This window comes from Pan paniscus, chromosome 9, assembly GCF_029289425.2.
Source record: "Pan paniscus chromosome 9, NHGRI_mPanPan1-v2.0_pri, whole genome shotgun sequence".
Lineage (NCBI taxonomy): Eukaryota > Metazoa > Chordata > Mammalia > Primates > Hominidae > Pan > Pan paniscus.
In genome coordinates this window covers 12,011,346-12,035,585 of record NC_073258.2, presented here as the reverse complement: position 1 = coordinate 12,035,585, position 24,240 = coordinate 12,011,346, and the positions used below count along the sequence as shown (strand labels likewise).

At 41.7% G+C, this 24,240-nt stretch overlaps 1 protein-coding gene and 1 non-coding gene across 4 annotated transcripts; both read right to left on the bottom strand.

Moving 5' to 3' along the window:
• Positions 1-6,344: 6,344 nt before the first annotated feature.
• WEE1 (WEE1 G2 checkpoint kinase) lies at positions 6,345-22,305 on the bottom strand. Of its 3 annotated transcripts, none has more exons than XM_034932132.3 (11): positions 21,515-22,305; positions 19,897-20,102; positions 19,698-19,761; positions 19,331-19,503; positions 18,777-18,898; positions 14,383-14,529; positions 10,743-10,838; positions 10,569-10,654; positions 9,477-9,647; positions 9,240-9,385; positions 6,345-7,650 (listed from the first exon to the last, which is right to left on the bottom strand). In XM_034932132.3, exons 1-11 carry the CDS (start codon positions 22,088-22,090, stop codon positions 7,497-7,499), a joined length of 1,941 nt encoding a protein of 646 aa, XP_034788023.2. In that variant the 5' UTR covers positions 22,091-22,305; the 3' UTR covers positions 6,345-7,496. The 3 variants fall into 3 exon arrangements, with proteins under 3 accessions (XP_034788023.2, XP_003818191.2, XP_054950073.1); XM_003818143.7 differs by having other exon boundaries at positions 20,615-21,525; XM_055094098.2 differs by lacking the exon at positions 21,515-22,305 and adding an exon at positions 20,905-21,435.
• On the bottom strand, positions 17,908-18,011 carry LOC112441306 (small nucleolar RNA U13). Its single transcript, XR_003029241.1, has one exon. It is a non-coding gene; the product is annotated as a small nucleolar RNA U13 (small nucleolar RNA).
• Positions 22,306-24,240: the final 1,935 nt, after the last annotated feature.

Here is a 24,240-nt window from a genome sequence, read left to right as displayed (position 1 = left end):
CGCTCCTGGCCCTCTGAAGACTTTTAACCACTTCATCCAGAAGGAAAGAGGGCAGCAGCAGCAGAGTGAGGAGGCATTCCTTCTATACATGTGCCTCTGTCCTCAGTCCCCTGAGGCACTTTCAGTTCCTGGGACACAATTCCAACTTCAGAGGAGAGAGCATTAAACTGGAATTCCCCTCCCCATTTCCTGCACTTCCCAAAACTTGTCTCATTCACACTTATTCTTCCTCTGCTCCAAGCTCAGAGAACTTGCTACCAATTTGGCTAGTGGTTCAGCCAAACACTTTAGGTTGGAATCCTGATGCTGTAGCTTCGTATCCTGATGCTGTAGCTTTGTAATTGGGGAAACATTTTACCTCTCTTAAAAACCATTTGAAAAATGGGGATTTTGTCACAGAGTTCTTATGAGGATTAAATGTCATTATGTATGTAAAACACTTAGCACGTAGATGATAAATAATACCAAAATCAGCAAAACCCAGGCCAGGTGCGGTGGCTCGCACCTGTAATCCCAGCACTTTGGGAGGCCTAGTCGGGCAGATCACTTGAGCCCAGGAGTTTGAGACCAGCCTGGGCAACATGGCAAAACCCTGGCTCTACCAAAAATACACAAATTAGCCCGGAGTGGTGGTGCACACTTGTGTCGCCAGCTACTTGAAAGACTGAGACAGGAAGATCATTTGAGCCTGGGAGGTCGAGCCTGTGGTGAGCCAAAATTGGGCCACTGTACTCCAGTCTGGGCTACAAAGTGAGACCCTATCTCAGCAAAACAAAACAAAACAAAACAAAACAAAACACTCCAGCAAAACCCAAAGAAGATTCCCCTCTAATTATAGCTCTCTCCTCCCTTCCCCTTCTCTTTCAGCCATGCTTCTTGCAAATGATCTGTGCTTGCTATCTCTATTTCCTCATCTCCCATTTACATCTCAACCCATTGTAATCTGGCTGTTTCCCCATACTGACACCGCTCACCAAATATCTTCTAATGAACTCTAGATACCTTCACAGAGCTTTGAGTCATTGTTCAATCTTTTCTGTATTAGTCACAGTTAATCAATTTCTCCTTCAAAATTCTCTTATTCTCTGTCAGATTCCATCCAGTTTTCCTAATTCTCAGCCTGCACCTTCTTTCTCTCCTTTGCTGCCTGAACACTGTCTTTTAAGTCAGGGGTTCTCAACCCCTGAATTAATGGCAAAACCCCCATGGTACCAGTTCGTGGCCTGTTAGGAACTGGGCCGCACAGCGGGAGGTGAGCAGCGGGCAAGCCAGAGAAGCTTCATCTGTTTACAGCTGCTCCCGATTGCTTGCATTATCACCTGAGCTCCACCTCCCATCAGATCAGCCGTGGCATTAGATTCTCGCAGGAGCACGAACTCTACTGTGAACTGCACATGCGAGGGATCTAGGTTGCATGCTTCTTGTAAAAGCCTAATCCGTGATGATGTGTCACTGTCTCTCATCACCCCAAGACAGGACCATCTAGTTGCAGGAAAACAAGGTCAGGGCTCCCACTGACTTACATTATGGTGAGTTGTATAATTATTTCATTACATATTATAATGTAATAATAATAGAAATAAAGTGCACAATAAATGTAATGTGCTTGAATCACCTTGAAACCATTCCCCTGCAACACCCCAACCCCAGTGAAAAAATTATCTTCCACAAAACCAGTCCCTGGTGCCCAAAAGATTGGAGATCGCCTCTTTAATTAGTATTTGTCTTCAACTTTCATATGTCTAGAAAAAGCATGATTCTTTGCTATGAGATCTGAGTTGGAATTCTGACTCTGCTACCTACTAAATTGATTTCCTAAATTATTTTACTCCCTTGAGCCTTCATACTCTCACCTGCAAAAAAAGTTCCTCCTCTCCTGGATAATCATCCTAAATTGAATTGTATACCAAACCTATATTTCCAAGCTGGGTGCGGTGGCTCACACCTGTAATCCCAGCACTTTGGGAGGCTGAGGTGGGCAGATCACAAGGTCAGGAGTTCCAGACAAGCCTGGCCAACATAGTGAAACCTTGTCTCTACTAAAAATACAAAAATTAGCCGGGCATGGTGGCGGGTGCCTGTAGTCCCAGCTACTTGGGAGGCTGAGGCAGGAGAATCGCTTGAACCTGGCAGGTGGAGGTTGTGGTGAGCCAAGATTGTGCCACTGCACTGGAGCCTGGGCAACAGATCAAGACCCCGTCTCAAAAACAAAAAAACAAAAACAAGCCAAAAAAACCCTGTATTTCCCATTGGCATAATGAATTAGTAAGCATAAATTGGAATTCCAGGCCTGGAAACCTATTTCATGCCACAACTATGTCAAAAATCAGAACAAATATATGCTCTTCAAAATGTTTATTAACCATATAAAACTAAACAATGGGAACTGTGATGTAAATGTTCCTTTGAGGTATTTTTCTTCATGGGCTGGACTGGCCGAAGTTTCTTTGACTCTTAGTTTTATGAAGTTTGGACACAACATGCCATCTTTTCCTGGTGAATCTTCCTAGGGCATACATAGATATTTTTCCTTACTCCAGAGACCTTTGAATTTTGCACTGAAAATTAGGGTCACCTGCCACAAAGGAAAAAAAAAAGTTCAGTAATGTTCAGATGAATGCCTCTCAAAAGTTTTTGAATGCTAAATGTTGGGAGAGGGACAGTTTCAATGACGTCTTATTCTTCCATTTTTATAAAAATCTACTTTGCTGAGCTTCCGAGAAATGTCTAGCAATATTATCAGTTTGCAAGAGAAATTTCTAGATTCACTTACTCTGCAGTGTCTCTCAGTTTCAGTGATGCTTTTTACAGTTATACAAATACCTTCAAAAATACTGAATGAGGCAGTTTCCTCCAAATTCCTAGTTCCAGGCTTCACTTAAGATTTACATAATATCCAAAACACTTCCAAAATTCTTTTTTGATCTATCCTCCTTGTTGATTGCTTTAATTGGCCTTTGCAAATTTCACAAATAAAGATACCTTAAGAATGCAACAAATTCTGTAGCAAGCCGACTCAGAAAAAAAAATGCAACAATTTTTTTGCTCTGTTGGTCAAAAGTCAGTGAGATGCTTTGTAAAGATGAATTGGGGAAGAAGGAAAATTACTCTATTGTCAGGATGCTGCTGCTTAAGAACTGGGAGACAGCCTGGAGCATCCCAGGACAGTTGGCATTAAACCTAGCTCTTATGAACTTTTAAAAAAATGCCATAGGGTTTTTTTTGTTGTTTTTTTTTTTTTTTGAGACAGAGTTTCACTCAAGTTGCCCAGGCTGGAGTACAATGGCGCGATCTCGGCTCACTGCAACCTCCACCTCACGGGTTCAAGCAATTCTCCTGCCTCAGCCTCCCGAGTAGCTGGGATTACAGGCATGGGCCACCATGCCCAGCTAGTTTTGTATTTTTAGTAGAGACGGGGTTTCTCCATGTTGGTCAGGCTGGTCTCGAACTCCTGAACTCAGGTGATCCGCCCGCCTCGTCCTCCCAAAGTGCTGGGATTACAGGTGTGAGCCACCGTGCCCGGATTTTTTTTTTTTTTTTTTTTGAGGAGTCTCGCTCTGTTGCCCAGGCTGGAGTGTGGTGGTGTGTTCTCAGCTCACTGCAACCTCCACCTCCCGGGTTCAAGCAATTCTCTGCCTCAGCCTCCCAAGTAGCTGGAATTACAGGTATGCACCACCACGCCTGGCTAATTTTCACAGTTTTAGTAGAGATGGGGTTTCGCCATCTTGGCCAGGCTAGTCTTGAACTCCTGACCTCGTGATCCGCCCACCTTAGCCTCCCAAAGTGCTGGGATTACAGGCTCGAGCCACCGCGCCTGGCCTCAAAAAAATGCCATAGTTTCTTGACTTCCGGAACAAAGTGGAGTGAAAATCAAAGCTTGATAATGGACTCTTCAAAATACATTAGTTCATTAATTAAAGCCTACTGCTCTTGTATTCTTGGCAGGATAAAGTTAAGGCAAAAGTTTCAATTTGCAGTCAATCACAATATGTAATACCTCCTACCCAACCGCATAGTCAACATTTAAAATTTTTCTACCTTACCAAAGTCAGCTTTCCAAAAAAGAAAACTTTTATCGATGGCGAATACCTGTCTCAAATAGTAACATACCCCTGCATTTTAGTTAAGTTTTCTGGAAAAATCTTCAATGCTTCAATCTTAGCAACAAACAGAAACTGTTCAAAGTTTCAAACTGTTCAAAGAAAATCCCTATCCTCTTATTTTCTATCCACAGCAAGGTCCTACTTCAGGCCCTCCTTTCTTGTATGGTCATTATTATACAATAATCTTGAAACTAGTCTGAACATAATTCCCTGGATCTATTCTCCAATCTACCACCAGTATCTTCATAAGGTACATATAGTCTCTTGAACCTTCATTCTACCTTGCACAATCCCTCCAGCATTAGCATTTATTACATTTTATTGTCATTATATATTTACAAAAGTCTCCTCTATTTTATCCTGATTTCCTAGTGGGCAAAAACAAATTCTTACTGGTCTTTGGTCTACTACATAGTCAGCACATAGCACTCAACAAAAGTACCTTTAGTTAAATGAGTCTAACTCTCATATCAGCTTTTAGATGGCCTAAGAATTCCCTCTTCGAACACCAGATATGTTTTCCTTCTTAATCCAATATTCTTATGTGAAAATTTTACTGCAAATATTGATGAAAAACACCTGAATGTTTCTTTGAAGCTAGTGCACTGGAAAAATGCACCTTAGTGACTTAAAATGATCATAAATTAACACCATTATATATATATATAAATATATATATAAATATATATATATAAATATATATATAAATATATATATATAAATATATATATAAATATATATATATAAATATATATATAAATATATATATATAAATATATATAAATATATATATATAAATATATATAAAATATATATATAAATATATAAATATATATAAATATAAATATATATAAATATATATAAATATATAAATATATATATATAATTTTTTTTTTTTAAGAGACAGGTTCTTACTCTGCAACCCAGGCTGGAATGCAATGGCGGCATCGCAGGTTACTGGGATTATCGGTGCAAGCCACAGCACCCAGCCCAATTATCGTGATCTTTTTATAGCTTTGTCATCAGTAGCTACTAAAAGGTGTGAGTTCCATGCTCCAGTTCCTATGGCTTTTTAGGTTTTATCACCCATACTCACCGGCTTTTATATCTAATTCTCCTGTCTGCACCAATTCATCTCACACCTCTAAATTTTAAGATCCCATAGACTAGAAAGCTAATATAATCAAGCTTGTTAGAAATATTTATGGCAGAGGTTGGACATGATTACACACTCATAGTCCCAGTTACTCCAGAGGCAAGAGGATCTCTTGGGCTCAGGGGCTCAAGACCAGCCTAAGCAACAACGAGACCCCATCTCTGGTTCTAATCAACATCAGAAAACGATGCCATAGAAATAACATTATCGCTTCAATTTGCACTCAATTCTTTTTTGTTTTTTGTAGAGATAGGGTCTCACTGTGTTGCCCAGGTTGGTCTCAAACTCCTGGCCCCAAGCAATCCTCCTGCCTTGGCCTCCCAAAGTGGTGGGGATTACAGGCGTGAGCCAAGACGCCTGGCCTCAAATCTTAAAACCCAGCCTAGTTTAGTGAGAATTAAAATCTTCCCCACTTTAAGGGCCAGGCGCCTGTAATCCCAGCACTTCGGGAGGCCAAGGCAGGCAGATCACCTGAGGTTAGGAGTTCAAGACCAGCCTGGCCAACTTAGTGAAACCCCGTCTCTACTAAAAATACAAAAAATTAGCTGGGTGTGGTGGTGCATGCCTATAGTCCCAGCTACGCAGGAGGCTGAGGCAGGAGAATCGCTTGATCCCAGGGGGCGGAGGTTGCATTGAGCCAAGATCGCGCCACTGTACTCCAGCCTGGGTAACAGAGCAAGACTCCATCTTAAAAACAAAAACAAAACCTCCCCACTTTAAAGTTTTCTGTGACTCAGTCCAAATCAGAAAGTTATGAATCATATTATATTCACTTAATAATTTGAAGATATTTTAAATTACATCATGCTACATTTCTAGCAAGTCACATGCATAACATGCAATGTGATATAAAAATATTTAACATTTATGACAAAATATATTCAAAGTTGATGGGTAAATTTTGCTTAAATGGCAAAATGTAGCTTTGTTCTAAAGCCCATCACGAAACAGTAAATTTCATATTCAATCAAAATGTGCCCTCTGCTTTTATAATAGTACATTATACACACTATACACTTTATAGTATAGCAATAATAGAGATAAAATATTAGAAAACAGGCATCACAAGGATTTAGACAATTAAGGTAAGCTCAGAGTGACTTTTAATATGCCAATCAATGTTAATAAAACACAAGTCAAAGACAAGTGCAAACATGTTTTAGACCAAAATTAATGAGAAAACAAACGGACAATTTTTTTCAACATCTGTTAGCCAGTATTATTAGTCAAATGGCTAATCACAGATAAAATATATTTTGTGAAAAACTGGGAATGTCAGAAGTCATTCTGGCATTTCAAACAGCTATGTACAGTATCACGAAGATCGGTTTATATACACAAATATTGAAGAGAAACCGGGCAAAACATTTAAAAACAGACTAATAATACAATCAAGTATAAAACTTGGGGGGAGACATTTAAAAAGAGTCCGGGAAGTACATTACCAGAACAAGTTACAAAACCAGTAATTATTATACTACATTAATACAGCATTCCAAAGGGGGGAAAGGTGCATTTTTCCAATGCACTAGCTTCAAAGTTCAAAGGAAAAAAAAAAAAAAAAGGCAAATAGCTGCTTTTCATCAAAAGCAGCTATACATTTCACATAATTGTTTCAAAAAGAAGACCTATTAACAACAATGATTGTTTAATGCTACAAGTTTACAGCAAAGACAAAACTAAAATAGCAGCAAATTCACAAGGCAATACCTCCATAGAATCATCATCCCATGGTTCATGCAATGCCTACAAAGTGCTCCCAGTGGGATATACAAGTCTAATTCACAATTTAAAAAAAAAAGAAATATAAGATGGACACACAGGTACATTGAAGGCTGAGTAGTAATGAGTCTTTTAGCATGTCCCTTTTCAAAGGGAGAGTATGTCTGTAATAAAGCCCTTGAGTACTTTTTACAGGTCACTACAGGGAAAGACACCTTTTATTACAATGCAACAGCAAACTATAAGCAGCACACCACCACAGTGGTTAACCCTGGAAAGGCTGGTGTAACATCCAACAGTGACACATCCGACAGAAGACAGACTGGTAAGATTAGATGAAAGCCTGACATAGCAATCATCAAAATACAGCTTTCAACTGTAATTCACAATAAAAGTCCTAATCAGTAAAACTACTGACACCAATCGAGAAAGTAATTGCAAACTGGATTCTATCAGTGATTTCAACCTAGCTTCCTCTTGTCACAGTGTTCAGGGGGAGGTGGGAAAGGAGTAGCTCAGTATATAGTAAGGCTGACAGAGCGGTTCATTTTCTTTCCAATAAGTCGAGATGTTCTATTACTCTGGGTGGTGGACCTAGTGGCCATCCGGTCAGTGAAGAGTGCTCTTTCCTCAGCTGCAGCTTTTGCCATCTGTGCTTTCTTGAGTTCTCTGACATAAAAATAGAAAACAAGGTATTATTCCTAGGAAGAGATTCTAAGAAACTAACACAAACTATATTGTCAATTGGGAGATATTTGCATGCCATCATTATTCTAAGATGTAACTGAAAAATAAAACAGGAAACTGAAGCTTCTATTAAAACAACTTAAATTTATGAAATTATTTTATTTTATGCTTTTTGAATTAAAGTATCACATATACTTGAAAACAAGTAGTAAAGATGCTAGTAATGACTTTGGTTCTTATAAAATAATTTGAGCTGGATGTGGTGACTCACACCTGTAGTCTCAGCTACTCGGGAAGCTGAGGTTGGAGGATCGCTTGGGACCAGGAGTTTGAGGCTGCAGTGAGCTATGATAGTGCCACTGCACTCCAGCCTGGGTGACAGAGCAAGACCCCATCTTTTTAAATAAATAATAATAAACAATTTCCAGACAAACCTATCCCCAGTAAAAAAAAAATTAAAAATAAATAATTTCAAAAACTCCAATTTATATTGCGAATCTATCCTTACATAAGACAGATGAAAGGAACACTTTATTTCCTATTTGTATGAACTATGATGGATATCAAACTAGTGGCAAGTAAACCTCTTAATATACAATTCTTATAATTTAAATATTAAATGTTAATATTAATTGTTAACATAACTTTTTCAAGTCAGTTTTATTAGGTTAAAAGCAAAATGGCTGCAATAAATCAAAAGAATTAGAAATGTGATCTGTGGTAACTTAATATTCTCCAATATTCTCTTTTTAATAACCTTTACCATTGCAACCAACTTTTTGAAAATATCAAGTCATTAAGTCAAATATGAGAATCTTCATTCAGTATATAAAGATTTAGCCAGAAATTAAAAACATATATATGAGAATCCTCTACTAACCAAATTGACATTAATTTCATCCTTTCATAAAATAAGAACAGAATGTTTCAAGAACAATGTTAACTTTTGGTGAGAGACTGGGAAGAAAAGATTGGTATAGGCTCGCTTAGCTTTTACTACCATTTATGGCTTGGGGACTATCACCACTTGCAAATATATGTTAGTCTCAACATTTTTAAAGTTTGTAATTTGAAAGTTTAGAAACAACACAAATTTAATAGGTCAAATACTAATTCATGGCAGAAGTCCCCAAGCTTTCACCGTATAACAACATATCGAACTACTGGAGCCGGGTGAGGTGGCTCACTCCTATAATCCCAGCACTTTGGGAGGCCAAGAGAGGTGGATGGTTTGAGCCCAGGAGTTCAAGACCAGCCTGGGCAACATGGCAAAAACCCCATCTCTACAAAAAATATAAACATTAGCTGGGTGTTGTGGCATGCATCTGTGGCTCAGCTACTCAGGAGGCTGACATGGGAGGATAGCTTGAGCCCAGGAGGTGGAGGTTGCAATGAGTCATGATAGCACCAGTGCACTCCAGCCTGATGACAGTGAGACCCTGTCTCAAAAAACAAAAAACACAAAAAACCACTACATCCTTTGTTGACAGAAAGCTTAAATCATCTCTCATTAAAATTTGAGAATTACAGTGAATGAAAAAGCAAAAAGAAAACATAAAACCCTCACTTACTTTTGTAAAAGTGAATTTTTGAACTTTTCGGCATTCAATTCTATTCGTAATTGTTCTGCACTCTTTCTAGAAGCGGACAGCAATACTGAATGCTTTACCAGTGCCATTGCTGAAGGTCTTCTCTCTGGATCTGGGTGAATCATAACCTTAAAAAGAAAAGTAAAATGAAGGTAAAGACATGCGTTTAATAAAATATAGAACCATGTCAATAAATGGCTTCATATATAAAATGCTCACTTTTAGCAACTCTGTAAATTCTTGGGAAAGCACTTGTGGTATCCGAGGTAATCTACCCTGTCTGATTTCATGCCATTGATCTCCATTTCTCGGAAGAGGTTCAGCACCAGCAGCACATACCACTGTGAGGGCAAGCGCAAAAATATCTGCTTTTGGTAGATGGGTATAATTCTGTAAAATTAAAACAATTTTTTAAAGGAATGTAAACATGGTCAAAATAAAACAAGATTACACCTCAAAGATGACTTAGGTGAAAAATAGGACTTAATCAAAGTGTCTAATACCATATTTAAGTTTGAAACCTATTCAGAGAATAAACTGCTAAATTTGAGGATGTTTATTTTTTAAATTACAAAGTAATACACACTCTTGGGGGGAAAATGCAAACACACAGATAAGAGTAAATGCCTCTTCTTTATCAACAGCCCAATTCAACTCTCAAAAGAAATCCCCCTACCTCTAGGCATTCATATGCAAACACAAAACACATAGAAACACACTGACAAGTTACAAATACACATATATGTGATAAAGCAAACATATATATGCACATATTTACAAAGAGCAATGGGATCAGACAATTACACTTTATATTTTTCTACTGATTCTATTTTCATTCACAATTTTTATCAAGAAATACTGTCACACTCTTTTGAAACTATAGGCCATACTAATAACTATGTGCCATAATTTACTAAATCATTCTCTTATTAGTAAACACTTATTTACACTGTTCTCAACTTGTATTTGTATATGAATAGTTCTATAGGAAAAACTCCTAGAAGTGAAAATTATGAGTCAATGGGTACATGATTTTTAAATATTAATGCAATACTAATACTCTGATCTCCAAAAAGGATATGCCATTACAAAGTTCCACCAGTGGTGTATGAGAACATATTTTTTACCACAACTCCATTATAAATCTTTGCCTTCATGACTTTTTGCTTATTAAATGCCCTCAGATGATGGTTTAGATTTTATTTCCATTCTACTAGTTAACTTCAAAGTTTAATATATCTGAATTTATATTCTTCTATCAACTGCTAAGTGTTACAAAGCAAACTATGATTAAGGGAGAAGAAAAATTACCTCCTGTAAAACTTCATTTGCAAGAAAACGACTATCGCCCTCTTCAACTTGTGGACTGGAGATCCTTGTTACATGCCCAAGATCACCTAGAAGTATTGAAAAACTTACAGTGAAGAGCAAAAACAAAACAGCCTTCTCTTTATCTGAAGGTAATAATCTGGTTATCTTTCTTACCTATTTTAAATATAACTTTGTTGGATGCCCAATCATCTTCATCTCCTTCTTCAGAGGAAGCATTTGGGATTGAGGTTCGAGATATGAAAATATTACCTGTCAAACAGTTAATTATGTAAGCCAAACTAATAATAATAAAACCAGAGTTCATAAACAAGATCATATACCAGAATCATCCATAATGCTTTTTAAAATGCCGATTCTCAAGTTCTAGCCCAAACCCATGGAATAAGCATCTCAGGGGACAGAAACCAGGGTTATATTTGCTGGGAATTTTTTTTTTTTTTGAGACAGTGTGCTCTGTCGCCCAAGCTGGAGTGCAGTGGCATGATCTTGGCTCACTGCAACAAGGTTCAAGCAATTCTCATGCTTCAACCTCCTGAGTAGCTGGGACTACAGGCACATGCCACATCTAGCTAACTTTTATATTTTTAGTAGAGACGGGGTTTCGCTATGTTGGCCAGGCTGATCAAACTCCTGGCCTCAAGTGATCCTCCAGCTTCAGCGTCCCAAAGTGCTGGGATTACAGGCATGAGCCACCACTCTGGGCCTCTGGGAATATATTTTCCAGCCTAGCACTGATCCTAAACACTTTAAACTGGATGAGGCCCTTGTCTTCTGCACATTACCCTTCAGCAAAAAAGGTAGTATCAGTAATTTGTGAAATTCTGTGAAAGCACAAGTTTTAATGTAGCGCTATAAGGCTGGTGTGAGCAGAATGAGTCATTTAGCCAGTGAGTCTGGCTGACCATATAGCATCTACCTTGCAATATGGCTTTGTAATTCACTATTTCCTATTGTATACACATTACCTTTTTTCTTCAAATTCAGGTAAGATCATAATTAACATGAGCTTTTAGTGGCAGATTCTATTTTAATAGTTTTATCAGTATAGTATTGACCAGGTATGGTGGCTCAAGCCTGTAATCCCAGTGCTTTGAAAGGCTGAGGTAGGAGGATTACCTAAGACTTGGAATTCGAGACCAGCCTGGGCAAGATAGTGAGACCCTGTCTCTACAAAAAGAAAAAGAAAAAAATAAAAATAGCTGGGAATGGTGGTGCATGCCTGTAGTCCCAGCTACTTGTGAGTCTGAGGCAGGAGGTTCATTTGAGCCCAGGAATTCAAAGCTGCAGTGAGCTATAATTGCACCACTGCATTCTAGCCTGGGCAACAGAGTGAGACTATCTCTAAAAAATAAGGTCAGGAGTGGTGGCTCACACCTGTAATCCCAGCACTTTGGGAGGCCAAGGTGGGCGGATCACTTGAGGTCAGAAGTTCAAGACCAGCATGGCCAGCATGACAAAACCCCATCTCTACTAAAAATACAAAAATTAACTAGGCATGGTGGTGCACGCCTGTAATCCCAGCCACTAGGGAGGCTGAGGCAGGAGAATCACTTGAACCCAGGAGGCAGAGGTTGCAGTGAGCCGAGATCACACTACTGCACTCCAGCCTGGGCAACAGAGCAAGACCCTGTCTCAAAAGAAAAAAAAAAAGTGTATATATATATATATATATATATATATATATATATATGTGCGTAAACGCACACACACGCACAAATATATAGTATTAAATTTATGTTACATTTACTGGAGTCATCTATACATTTTACTTTCTTTATAGGACAACTTATTTTGTGATGGTATTTGTAAATTTGAAGGTTTTTTTTTTTTTTTTTTTTTTTTTTGAGACAGTCTCGCTCTGTCGCCCAGGCTGGAGGGCAGTGGTGCGATCTCAGCTCACTGCAACTTCCTCCTCCCGGGTTCAAGCAATTCTCCTGCCTCAGCCTCCAGAGTAGCTGGGACTACAGGTGCCTGCCACCACACCCAGCTAATTTTTTGTATTTTAGTAGAGACGAGGTTTCACCATGTTGTCCAGGCTGGTGGTGAACTCCCAAGCTTAGGCAATCCACCCGCCTCAGCCTCCCAAAGTGCTGGGATTACAGGCGTGAGCCACCACGCCTGGCAAATTTTTTTTTTCTTTTTTTTTTTTTGAGACGGAGTCTCACTTTGTTGCCTAGGATGGGGTGCAATGGTGCAATCTCGGCTCACTGCAACCTCCGCCTCCCGGGTTCAAGCAATTCTTCTGCCTCAGCCTCCCGAGTAACTGGGACTATAGGTGCGCACCACCACACCTGGCTAATTTTTGTAATTTTAGTAGAGACGGGGTTTCATCATATTGGCCAGGCTGGTCTCGAACTCCTGCCTCGCGATCTGCCTTGCCTCGGCCTGCCAGAGTGCTCGGATTACAGGCGTCAGCCACTGCACCTGGTCTAAATTTGAAGATTTTTAAACTTCACATCCCTTAATATTTTCAACTTTTATACCTTATAAGGATCTATTATATTTGTCTAACACTTTATATGAGTACAGCTATTCCTTAAGAATTCACATTTACTGCCTTAAATCCAAATATATATTTTGTCTTTTGAAAATAAAAAACATGCTGGGCACAGTGGCTTACGCCTGTAATCTCAGCACTTTGGGAGGCCACGGTGGGCAGATCACAAGGTCAGGAGTTCAAGACCAGCTTAGCCAACATGGTGAAACCCCTGTCTCTACTAAAAATACAAAAAATTAGCCGGGCATGATGGTGTGTGCCTGTAATCCCAGCTACTCGGGAGGCGGAGGCAGGAGAATCGCTTGAACGTGGGAGGCAGAGGTTACGGAGAGCTGAGGCTGCGCCACTGCACTCCAGCCTGGGCAACAGAGCGAGACTCCATCTCAAAAAAAGAAAAAAAGAAAGAAAAGAAAAAACTTTAGTGACTTGTTAACATACACATATGAAATTCTAGCATATAACTCATAAAGTTGTACAAAATGACTTAAATTCTCACAAATCAACACATTTCCAAAGATTAATAAAACCTCACTAAATTCATCTAGCCTAAGATGCTTAACTTGAATCCATAATCCTTAGTTATAACTTTCAATTTATAGGAAATATAGGAGAAAAAGGAACAAGCTAAATGATACAAGAAGCAACTAGTCAAATCCAGAAAAAGGGATAGCTTGCAAGATAAGTGTATATTATTTTTACAAAGCAGAGGATGGGTTCTGAAAAAGAAAAACTGATATAACCAGATGCAGTGCATGATCCTTAAGTAGATACTAATTTGAACAAATCAACTATTAAGGACTTGAGTCAACTGGGGAAATTTTAATATGGTCTGGCCTAGTGGAAGAGTGGGGCTTTAAACACAGATTTTTAGTGCCCTCATTAGTATCCCACCTGTAGTTCCTGTAAGATGCAGCAAAAATTTCTGGCTTTTAATAAAAATGAATTTATCTGGGCATGGTGGCACATGCCTATAGTCCTGGCTACTCGGAAGACTGAGGTGGGATGACTGCTTGAGCACGGGATGGGGAGGTTGCAGTGAGTGGAGATGGTGCCACTGCATTCCGGCCTGGGCCACAGAATGAGACACTGTCTCAAAAAAGTTTATCTCAAATTTTGGGGATTAACAAGGGAAGAGATGAATAGAAATCATAAAACAATATTGGTAAGTGGATCTAAGGCCTTTTAAAACTAACAATGAGAAAACATAAGATATATATTTTTTCAATGTTGTCATAATGAAGTAATTTGTTCTCTATAACCCCAAAGAACACAGGTCAGAAGATCTGCAATACTTACTAGGTTTTATATCCATGTGAACCAAAGACATTGAATGAATATACCTCAAGCCTCGGCCAACTTGCAAAAGGAGATCCTTCAACTCTGCTTCTTTAAAGTAACTCATGATTCTGTAGTTTTCACTTATAGCATCAGCTAAACTTCCACCTAACAAAGATAGAAAATATTAGCATTTTCTTCTTTCTGAAATATTTTCTTTCTTCCATCTTTACCAAATGAGTCTCAACCAACCAATCTCAACCAAGAAAGTGTTATTTTATAGGACCTTCTCCCTTCAACCTGCTTGTGAAATCAAAATTTTATTGTTTTTTCAATAGGTAATACATTTGCATGGGTACAAAATAAAATGTAAAGTCTCTCTAATCATACACCTCAGCAACCCACCTGTTTCTTTCTCAGGGTAAACCAGTATTATCAGGTTGGGTTTTTTTTTGTTTGTTTTTGTTTTTAATTTATAAGAGACAGGGTCTATCTATGTTGCCCAGCTGGAATCCAGTGGCTATTCACAGGCTTGATCCCACTACTTATCAGCATAGGAGTTTTGACTTGTGCTGTTTCCAACCTAGGCCAGTTTACCCCTCTTTAGGCAACCTGGTAGTGCCCCACTCCACAGAGGTCACCATACTGATGCTCAACTTAGATCGGCATAGTGCACTACAGCCTAGAATTCCCAAACCCAAATTCAAATTCCCTGCTTCAGACTCCCAAGCAGCTGGGACTACAGGCACTGCCACCACGCCCAGCTCAGGTCTATGTATTCTTTTCAACTTTTTGCATAAATAACAGCATATGTTCATTATCTTAAAGATCACTCTATACCAATATACAAAGACAACCCATTTCTTCTTGTCTTTATAGAATTCTATTGTATAATTGAATAGAAACGCATGTATTGGCTGGGCACAGTGGCTCACACCTGTAATCTCAGCACTGTGGGAGGCCAAGGCAGGTAGATCACGAGGTCAGGAGTTCGAGACCATGCAGGCCAACATGGCGAAACCCCGTTTCTACTAAAAATACAAAAATTAGCTGGGTGTGGTGGCATGCACCTGTAATCCCAGCTACTCAGAAGGCAGGAGAATTGCTTGAACCTGGGAGGCGGAGGTTGCAGTGAGCCGATATCGGGCCATTGCACTCCAGCCTGGTGACAGAGTGAGACTCAGTCCCAAAAAAAAAAAAAAAAAAAAAAAAAAAAAGAAATGCATTTATCAGTCCCTCATTTGATGGACATTTTAAAATTATTTCCAAGCCTTTGCTATTACATACTATGGCCTAATAAATAACCTTGTACATTGGTAATTTCACATACATTTAGTATATCACCTAGAAGCCAAATTGCTGGGTTAAAGGGTATGCACATTTGTAATATATGGAGATGGTGTGTTTTACACACACACACACACACACACACACACACACACTCTTCTCCATAGAGAAGGCTGTACCAATATATATGCCCATTGTCAATGCATGAGAATACCTGTTTCCCCATACCCTTGACAAGTCTATAAATGTTATAGGTAAAAAGACAGTATTTTAGTATAGTTTTAATTTATACTACTCTTACTATGAATGAGACCATAACCTGCTTTTATAGAATTAGTTAAATCAATCAGTTAATTTGTTTATATTTTTTCAAACTTTTAAAGTTTGTATTTCATCTCAAAGGCAATGAGGAATTGTTTTAAATATCTTCTGTTTAAGGCTTAGGAATAAAAAAATCAGAGCTGGGTACTAAAATTAGGAAGGTCAATGATGTATTAGTCAGAAAAGGAGGTCCTATAATTTAAATAAGAAAATAACATAACGTCAAATGTGTTTTTAAAATAAATTATACATCTCGGTATCTTAGTCTTAAGTATGTTCTCCTTACTTGTACAAATCTTGAACTGAGGGAGGGGAAAGAGTGCTCTAGAAGGGAGCAAACCAATAACGCTGTCAGACAAGATAGGCTAAGTCCTAGATCAAATGTGCTATGAAAGAATATGGCTAATTCTCTTTTTTAGCAGGTCCAGCAACCATAGCTGTGCCAATTTCTTCTCTTATTGCTAGAAGGGCAAGAAAGGTGATGAGAGCAAAACAGGTTCTGACATTTCAGGTTCTCTTTCCCTATCCATCAATATTTTTCTACACTTGTTTATACAGGTTAATTCCAATCTATCACCAAACCAAGATAAAAGGCTTATAATGCAAATGAATAAGATAATAAGGAAATTAAATCACAATAAAGGGAATCAGTTACTCATGTACAAATAAATAACAGAATCCTTTTCCAGTGAAACTGTGGAAAAGATGTGAAGATGAGCCCTATTGGTATATTCAAAGCTTTATGTGCAGAGAGGAATGGTGGACACAGGAAACAAAAGAGATCACAAATGCATCCAGATAGTTGTATTTTCTTTTATCTAAGTAGGACAAATAGCCACACAAAGAGGCAGTCCTGCTTCATGCAGGACTATTTATTTTCTTCAAGAGTTTTATATTGCTTTAAGAGGCCGAGGCAGGTGGATCACGAGGTCAGGGTTCAAGACCAGCCTGGCCAACATGGTGAAACCCCGTCTCTACTAAAAATACAAAAATTAGCTGGGAGTGGTGGCGCGCATCTGTAATCCCAGCTACTCAAAAGGCTGAGGCAGGAGAATCGCTTGAACCCTGGAGGCAAAGGTTGCAGTGAGCAGAGATTGCGCCATTGCACTCCAGCCTGGGCGACAGAGCAAGGCTCTGTCTCAAAAATAAATAAATAAATAAATAAATAAATAAATAAATAAATAAATAAAAACTTATTTTCAATAGATTATTTTATAATCTAACATTACAGGACAAGGTTTTTGTAATCTGAGAGGGCAGCAAGACTACTCACTCAGTTCCCTATCTCCCAGGCCCACGTGAGTTTTCTCAGAATCATCTGATTTACACAACCATGTATTGGTAGGTTGCTACATATTTGACATTCCTGGACTACTAATGAACTATTCTGTTAAGAGAATTATTCACATCAACAAGGTGAGAAAGAGAAAGAAGGAAACTGAAAAGAGATGGTGTCTAGCAAATATCAAATGGAGGTGACATTGTGGTCAAGTTGTTCTAGGTTAAATGCAATACCTGAAAAATGAAGGTTAAGAAATAGAATAATCCATAAGGTTGTGATAGTTACATAAATATTTTGATGGTATGAATAGAAACATTTCAAGAGCTGTGTGAAAAAAACTAGCAGCAAGGCTGTATACTAGACACTCAAGTTCTTTCAAGTGTGGAGAACTTTATTAAATAATGAGGAATCAGGTTTGAAAAATGGATCTTTTACTTCTGTTTTGTTCACTGTTTTTAAATATGGGGAACCTGAATCCATACCTACACCACTTATTTATTTACAAGTTATGAGATAACTGGTCTTGTTTATTTAAGGAATAATAAGAATCAACAAAAATAAATTTTGTTATCTCCTCTCAAGTGTTCACTAAACTCTAAATTGTCTATATTCACAGAAGATATACAGAAATAGAAACAAACTACAGATATTTTTCATTTCAGACTGGTAATGTGCTGATGTCGTAACAAGGTTTGAGGGAGGCACATTTCACACTTGAGTATGAAAACCCAATCATCACGCTTATAAACTACAAAAGTGTTGAGAAATAATCCATAAAAGATTTGGTGTATAATAATGACAGACGTCCATAAGAACCAGAATTCTGACCAAGACTTTGGTAAAGGTTTTTAATAGAAAAGGAGAGACATAAGTCGGCCCTTGAAGGACTTACCGAAACTCAAAGCTATACAAGACATCCAAACTTGAATCTATACATGCCTGTTTTGTTTCATCCTTAGGGGAGAGGAGGGAGAGACGACAAGCTAGAGAACTAAAAGAACGTTAACATAATAAAGCGTTAGTGGATTCTAGGGTAGACTAGGTTGGATACGTGGGAGTAGGGCCGGACTACAGAATGCTTAAAGAAACAGCTGAATTTAGATCAACAGAGACTCACTGACTAACAAACATCAGTTTTAGCAGCACACCACGTGAAATGGAAATAGAAGACTAGACACAGGAAGAATCTATTCAACTTAACATTTCATAATACTATATGCTTCACACACTATGCTAGGTACTACGGACACCAAAATATATGTGTCGAGGCCATTGTCTTGTCAAAAAGTTCAGTTGGAGTGACAAGCACATAAATAGTATGCAAAGTTCTACTACTGAGATATGTACAAGGTGCTTCAGAAAGGACAAGGTTTTTAACCTTGTACTTGAAATTTATGTTAGGCCTCTGATCTTTAAATTTATAAAAGATAAAAGTGACAGAAATAGAGCAAGATTTTAGATAACCATAAATATTTCCTCGATGTTCATTTTCTCAAGTTCACAAGAAAACCATTACATCACTCACCATTACAATATTCATTCTGTATAAGCATATGATCATCTTCTGCCCACGCAGAGAAATATCGAACTACATGAGAATGCTGTCCAAGCACTGCATGAGCATATACTTCTCTCAAAGCGTTCTGCCTAGAAGAAATTTGAGATTAATAGAATGGTAAATAATTTTCACTCAAGCTTAAACTGAATTAATTTATCTGATTAATTCAGATTAATTAATTAATTAATTAATCTGCCAAAGGCAGATTCCATTAAAGAAGATTTATCAGAAAGAAGAAATGTTGCTTGCCCTAGGACTCAGGTAAGACTAAACTCCATTTTACTGTGAGTTCATGGATGCTGACTAGAAATAAGAAATTTAAGTTAGGTTCCAAAATCAGACTACTCATATTATTCAACAAGTCCAATAAGAACTGATGGTATTAAGTGAAAAGGACCTGATTAAATCATTACAGCTTCTCAAAAGTTAGAGATGGAATTCAGTGTTTGACCAGCTGAAACCTTAATGTTAGTAACACCATAGGGGACAAAAGAGCAAAAGACAAAATGTTTAATACATACTCATCAACAGAGCCGGCCAATGGCTTTTTTGATCGCTTAATGGCATAAATGCATCCATCCAGCCTCTTCACGCACTTAAATACAGAACCAAATTCTCCAGAGCCAATTTTCTCTAGCTCATGAAATTCTGTTGTATACCGGGACTTCATATTGCTTTCAGTAATTGTAATTCTCTGTAATAAAAAGTGTTTCCATATATGTAATACAAATATACGAAAACAATTATTTTTTGCTATGGTGATAGGGCTATGTGTGAAATTTAAAAACCATTCTACCTTATGTGTTAATGCTTATTTAACATATTCATAGCATGCTTTAAGTGGTAGAAAAGTAAATTTCAAAAAAATAAAAATAAAAAGCTATTTACCTTAGCAGGTCTCGTTTCATCTTCAAGCTCATAATCACTGGCTTCCATGTCTTCACCACAGGAACTAAAAAAAATGTATTTTTCTATCAATATATCGGACAGATACATCCATGCCATTAAATAGGAACTAAATTTTGATAAGTATACCAAACCAATCTTAGGTTATTTGGAGAACCAAATTGTTAAATAAACGACTTACTCATTCCAATACGTTCTCTTTCTACGACGACACTGTCCTGAGGAATGAAGCAACAAAGAATCCGGAGTAAAAGGATTAATATTCACTTGAGGAGTGTGTCGCACATCAAATTCCCTTTTTCCTGATTTTTCTGTATCCATGAAGAGAGAACTACCCCGGAGTTTAACAGAGCTGGAATCAATTCCTCGAGCTTTGGAGAGCAAACTCTAGGGAAAGAAAAATACAAATACAATTTTTAGGATCCAAGTCCTATAGTCAGCCTTCTCAACCTAACCTTCAACGAGCCTTTCATAGGGCTGAATGCGTAGGTGAAAGCAACACACAAGCCTTTGTTAGAGTTCAAGCAAAATAAATTGTGGCTAATTTAGGAAGACTGAAGCTGGGTATTAACTATCTTTTCTTGAAAAAAATAGCCAAGTAAAATCTGCCTCTAACCCTAAAAAGAATATAAACGCGGCCTAAAACTAAGTTCATTCTAGTGGCTAAAAGTTAACAAATTCTTTCAACCCATCCAAAAACAGAAAGCAGTCTGAGAGCCCCATAAAATCTCCCCTCCCCCATCTAGATAGGGCTTCCATAGCCACCTCCGCTGGACTCCTCCCCTCACTTCCAGAGGGATTTTGCCTTGAGCAAGTCGGCCAATAAACAGTAAAGCTCAAAAGCACACAGATTGCCTAGGCTGATGACAAACAGTACATTGAAAACAAAACAAACTCACTTGAAAAGGTGCATCTTCCATGTTAACCTTACAAATGCGAGGCTTGTCTTAATCTCTGGAAGTATCAGCTTTAAAATCTGCAGTTTTAAAAGTGGTCATCTGCACAGTACTCGAAGGCCATTCAAAACACAGGTGCTGAACACCTCCTTCTTTAAGATACCTTATCTACGGTAGGATGTTCCTAATCACACGGAGGCCGGCCAAACTCTGGGCACCGCAAACCCACGATAAAAACAAATGCTAGGCCAAGACCTTGTCCAGAAAGAGGCCTCAGTGCTACCTGGACTTACGGATGAGTCTGCAGGACTGGAAATGCTTGGAAGGCCAGCCTGTACTCCCAAGTCCAAGCGTAGTCTCCCTGCATGCCCCAGACCTCTCCCCCATCCACGCCACACGACACGGCACGATCAGGGCAGGACAATTATTTTTCTTTAAACTCCTTCTGCCCGCGCCGCCCAAATTACAGGCCCGATCGCCGCGTTTAAAAGGCATCATACGGCTCGGGAGTGTCAGGCGGCCGGGCCAGCACCCTCCAGCGTCCTCGCAAACCGCGTTATCGGTGCCGCACTCGGGGCCGACACGCTCGGGGCGGCCCGGACTCAACAGGCGGCAAATCCTTGGCCACCTGGACGGGCCGATCGGCCCCTTTGTAAGATGAAGTTCCCGACGAGGCCCATTGTTCGGTTACATAATCTCAACGGACAACCTCGGGGCAGGGCCAAAAACAAGGGCTGCCAACTCTGGGGGGCGGCGCAGGCAAGCGAGGGGGGAGCGGCCGGCCGGTGATGTAACCGAAGCCGGGCAGCGGCGCTGGGCTCCGGCGCCGCGGCCTTTTTAAAAGGCTGGGTCGGCGCGGGCCCGGGGCCCCGGCCGCTGGGTGCCCGCGCCCGCCGCTCTCACCTTGGGCGTGTGCGGGGTGTCGAAGAGCCGCAGCTTGCGGAAGGTCTTGTGCGGCGGGGTGCCCGGGTGGTCCGGCCGCGGCGAGCGGCGGCCTTCGCCCGCCCGGCGCGCCCCGCAACCCCGCGGGGACGCATCTCCGGGGCCGCCGCAGCGCACCGGCGAGAAAGAGCTACCCAGGAAGTAGGGGGCCGCCGGCGACTTGACCGGCGACGAGGAGCCGAAGCCCTCCTCCTCCCACGAGTCGCCCTCCGCCCCACCGCCCGCCTCGTCCGCGCCCGGGCAGGCGCCGGGCAGCAACAGGTCCTCCTCCAGCTCGCCGGGGCTCCCGAGGGTCGGCCCGGGCGAGCGGCGGCGCTCGGGCCCGGGCTCCGTGGGGCTCCGCGCGGGCGGCAGCGGCGAGTCGGGCTCTTGAAAGGCCGAGTCCTCCCCGGTGCTGTGGCCGCTGCCCTCCTCCTCCTCTTCTTCTTCTTCCTCCTCACAGTCGCTGCAAGGCGAGAAGATCAGCTTCTGCCGCAAGGTGCAGGCCGCCCCGGCGCGGCGGGGTGGCGGCGGCTGCTGTCGGCTCAGGAAGCTCATCGCGGCCCTGGGGACGGGGCCGAGGACAGGAGAGCGGAGGCCTGCGGGGTCCAGGACACGGCGGGCCCGGGGGCGGGTCCGCCACGTGCGGCTGGGCGCGCCTAGTCGCAGTCACGGCGTCTCTGCGCGGCGGCGGCCTGCGGCTCCGGGGCGCTCGGGCCGCGGACGGTGGCGGCAGCGGCGGCGCGGACTTTCCGGCGGAGGCGGGGCGGCCCGAGCACCGAGGCTGAGGTCTCCTCAGGTCCAGTCTCAGGTTCGGGTTCCGCGGCTTCCCGCGACCGTTAACCACGTGAGTGCCCAGTCCACCAATCCCAGCGCAGCTCCGGGTTTGAAAAAAAAAGGAGGGCGCGACGTAGCCCGCGGGGGAAGGACCAGCTACGCGATTTTGGCGGGAACCCGCTGGCTCCACCCCCGGCTCGGCGCCAGCCAAGTCTGGGCGGGCTGTGGTGTTCCGGGCCTATGAGCGAGCCTGGGGCGGCGGGGGGCCCGGCCCGGCGCCGCCCGAACACCGCCCGGACGGGGCTGGGCCTTCTGGGAGGGGCAAAAGAGAGCTGGATTCGCCTAAGCCGACCCGAAAGCCGGCCTGGACGCAGCCCCCTCGCTGCTCCTCCGGTGCTGGGGGATCTGAAGAGGGGCAGGCGGCCGGGCAGCGCCTCCGGGTCTCTGCGAGCTGGGAAGAGCCAGGGACCGAATGGCCTTCGGCCGCTGCCCTCGGAGGCCACTTCTTGCCCCTCGTGCCCTGGGGCGAGCCACTGGGGCGGAGTGGGCGTGGCAGTGGGCGGCCACATTCCGGGTCGAGGTCTGAGCCGGAAATGGTGACTCGGGCCTCCGGACCTTTCTGAACTGCGGGAGCCGATGTGCTTAGGCTGGACACTGGCTGGGAGGAGGCCTCCGAGCCCCATTATTTCCCCGGGGTGGGTGACTGTTAGGGGCGGGTGTCAGCACAGCGAGAAGAGCTCTCCCAAGCAGGGGTCCACCTGTGCCGACCTTGTCCGCGGCCAAAAGAAACAGCAGCACAGTTGCCCACCACGAAACCAAGTGCCCAGCACACGATCTCCGTGTTTACATTTGTTCGCCAGCACGTAGGCATGCGTTGGCAAAACCGATTGGCCCGGCTCGCGGCAAACTCAAACGCAATTTTAAAAAATTTCCCTAGTGCTTCGTTAAACTGATTTAATCTGTCCCTTAATGCACTTACACGTTCCTTCCAGTTTTCTTTTTTCTTTCTTTCTTTCTTTCTTTTTTTTTTTTTCTGAGACGGGGTCTTGCTCTGTCACCCAGGCTGGAGTGCAGTGGCACGATCTCGGCTCACTACAACCTGCAACCTCCGCCTTTAGAGTTCAAGCGATTCTCATGCCTCAGCCACCCGAGTAGCTGGGATTACAGGCGGCCGCCACCACACCTGGCTAATTTTTGTATTTTTAGTAGAGACGAACTTCCCAATGTTGGCCAGGCTGGTCTCCAACTCCTGATCTCAAGTGATCGCCTCGGCCTCTCAAAGTGCTGGAATTACAGACGTGAACCACCGCTCCCGGCCTCTTCCACTTTTCTGTTGTAAATAACCCCGTGGTGTATATGCTTCCTTCTCCATGTTTTTTGTTTTGTTTGTTTGTTTTTCGACACGGAGTCTCGCTCTGTCGCCCAGGCTGGAGTGCAGTGGCGCGATCTCGGCTCACTGCAGCCCCCACCTCCCGGGTTCTCGGGTTCCAGCGATTCTCCTGTCTCCCGGGTAGCTGGTATTACAAGCACATACCAGGCCTGGCCAATTTTTGTATTTTTACAAAATGCAAAATACGGAGTTTCACCATGTTGGCAGGCTGGTCTCAAACTCCTGACCTCAGGTGATCCGCCCGCCTCGGCCTCCCAAAGTGCTAGGATTACAGGCGTGAGCCACCGCGCCTGGCCTTTTTAAAATATTCTTTTGGCTACCTCCCTGGAGTTAGAATTCCTCAGTCAAAGGATATAAACTGGCAAACTCCCCCTCCAGAAACACAATACATTCTCACTAGCGGTGGATTAGAGCACACTCTGTGAATTCAGGACATCAGTGGATGTTCACTGATGGGGTTTTGTTGTTTTGATTCATATTGTTGAACAGTTGTCATGGGTTTAATGATAATTTACATTTATTTCTATTGCCTATTTTTCTT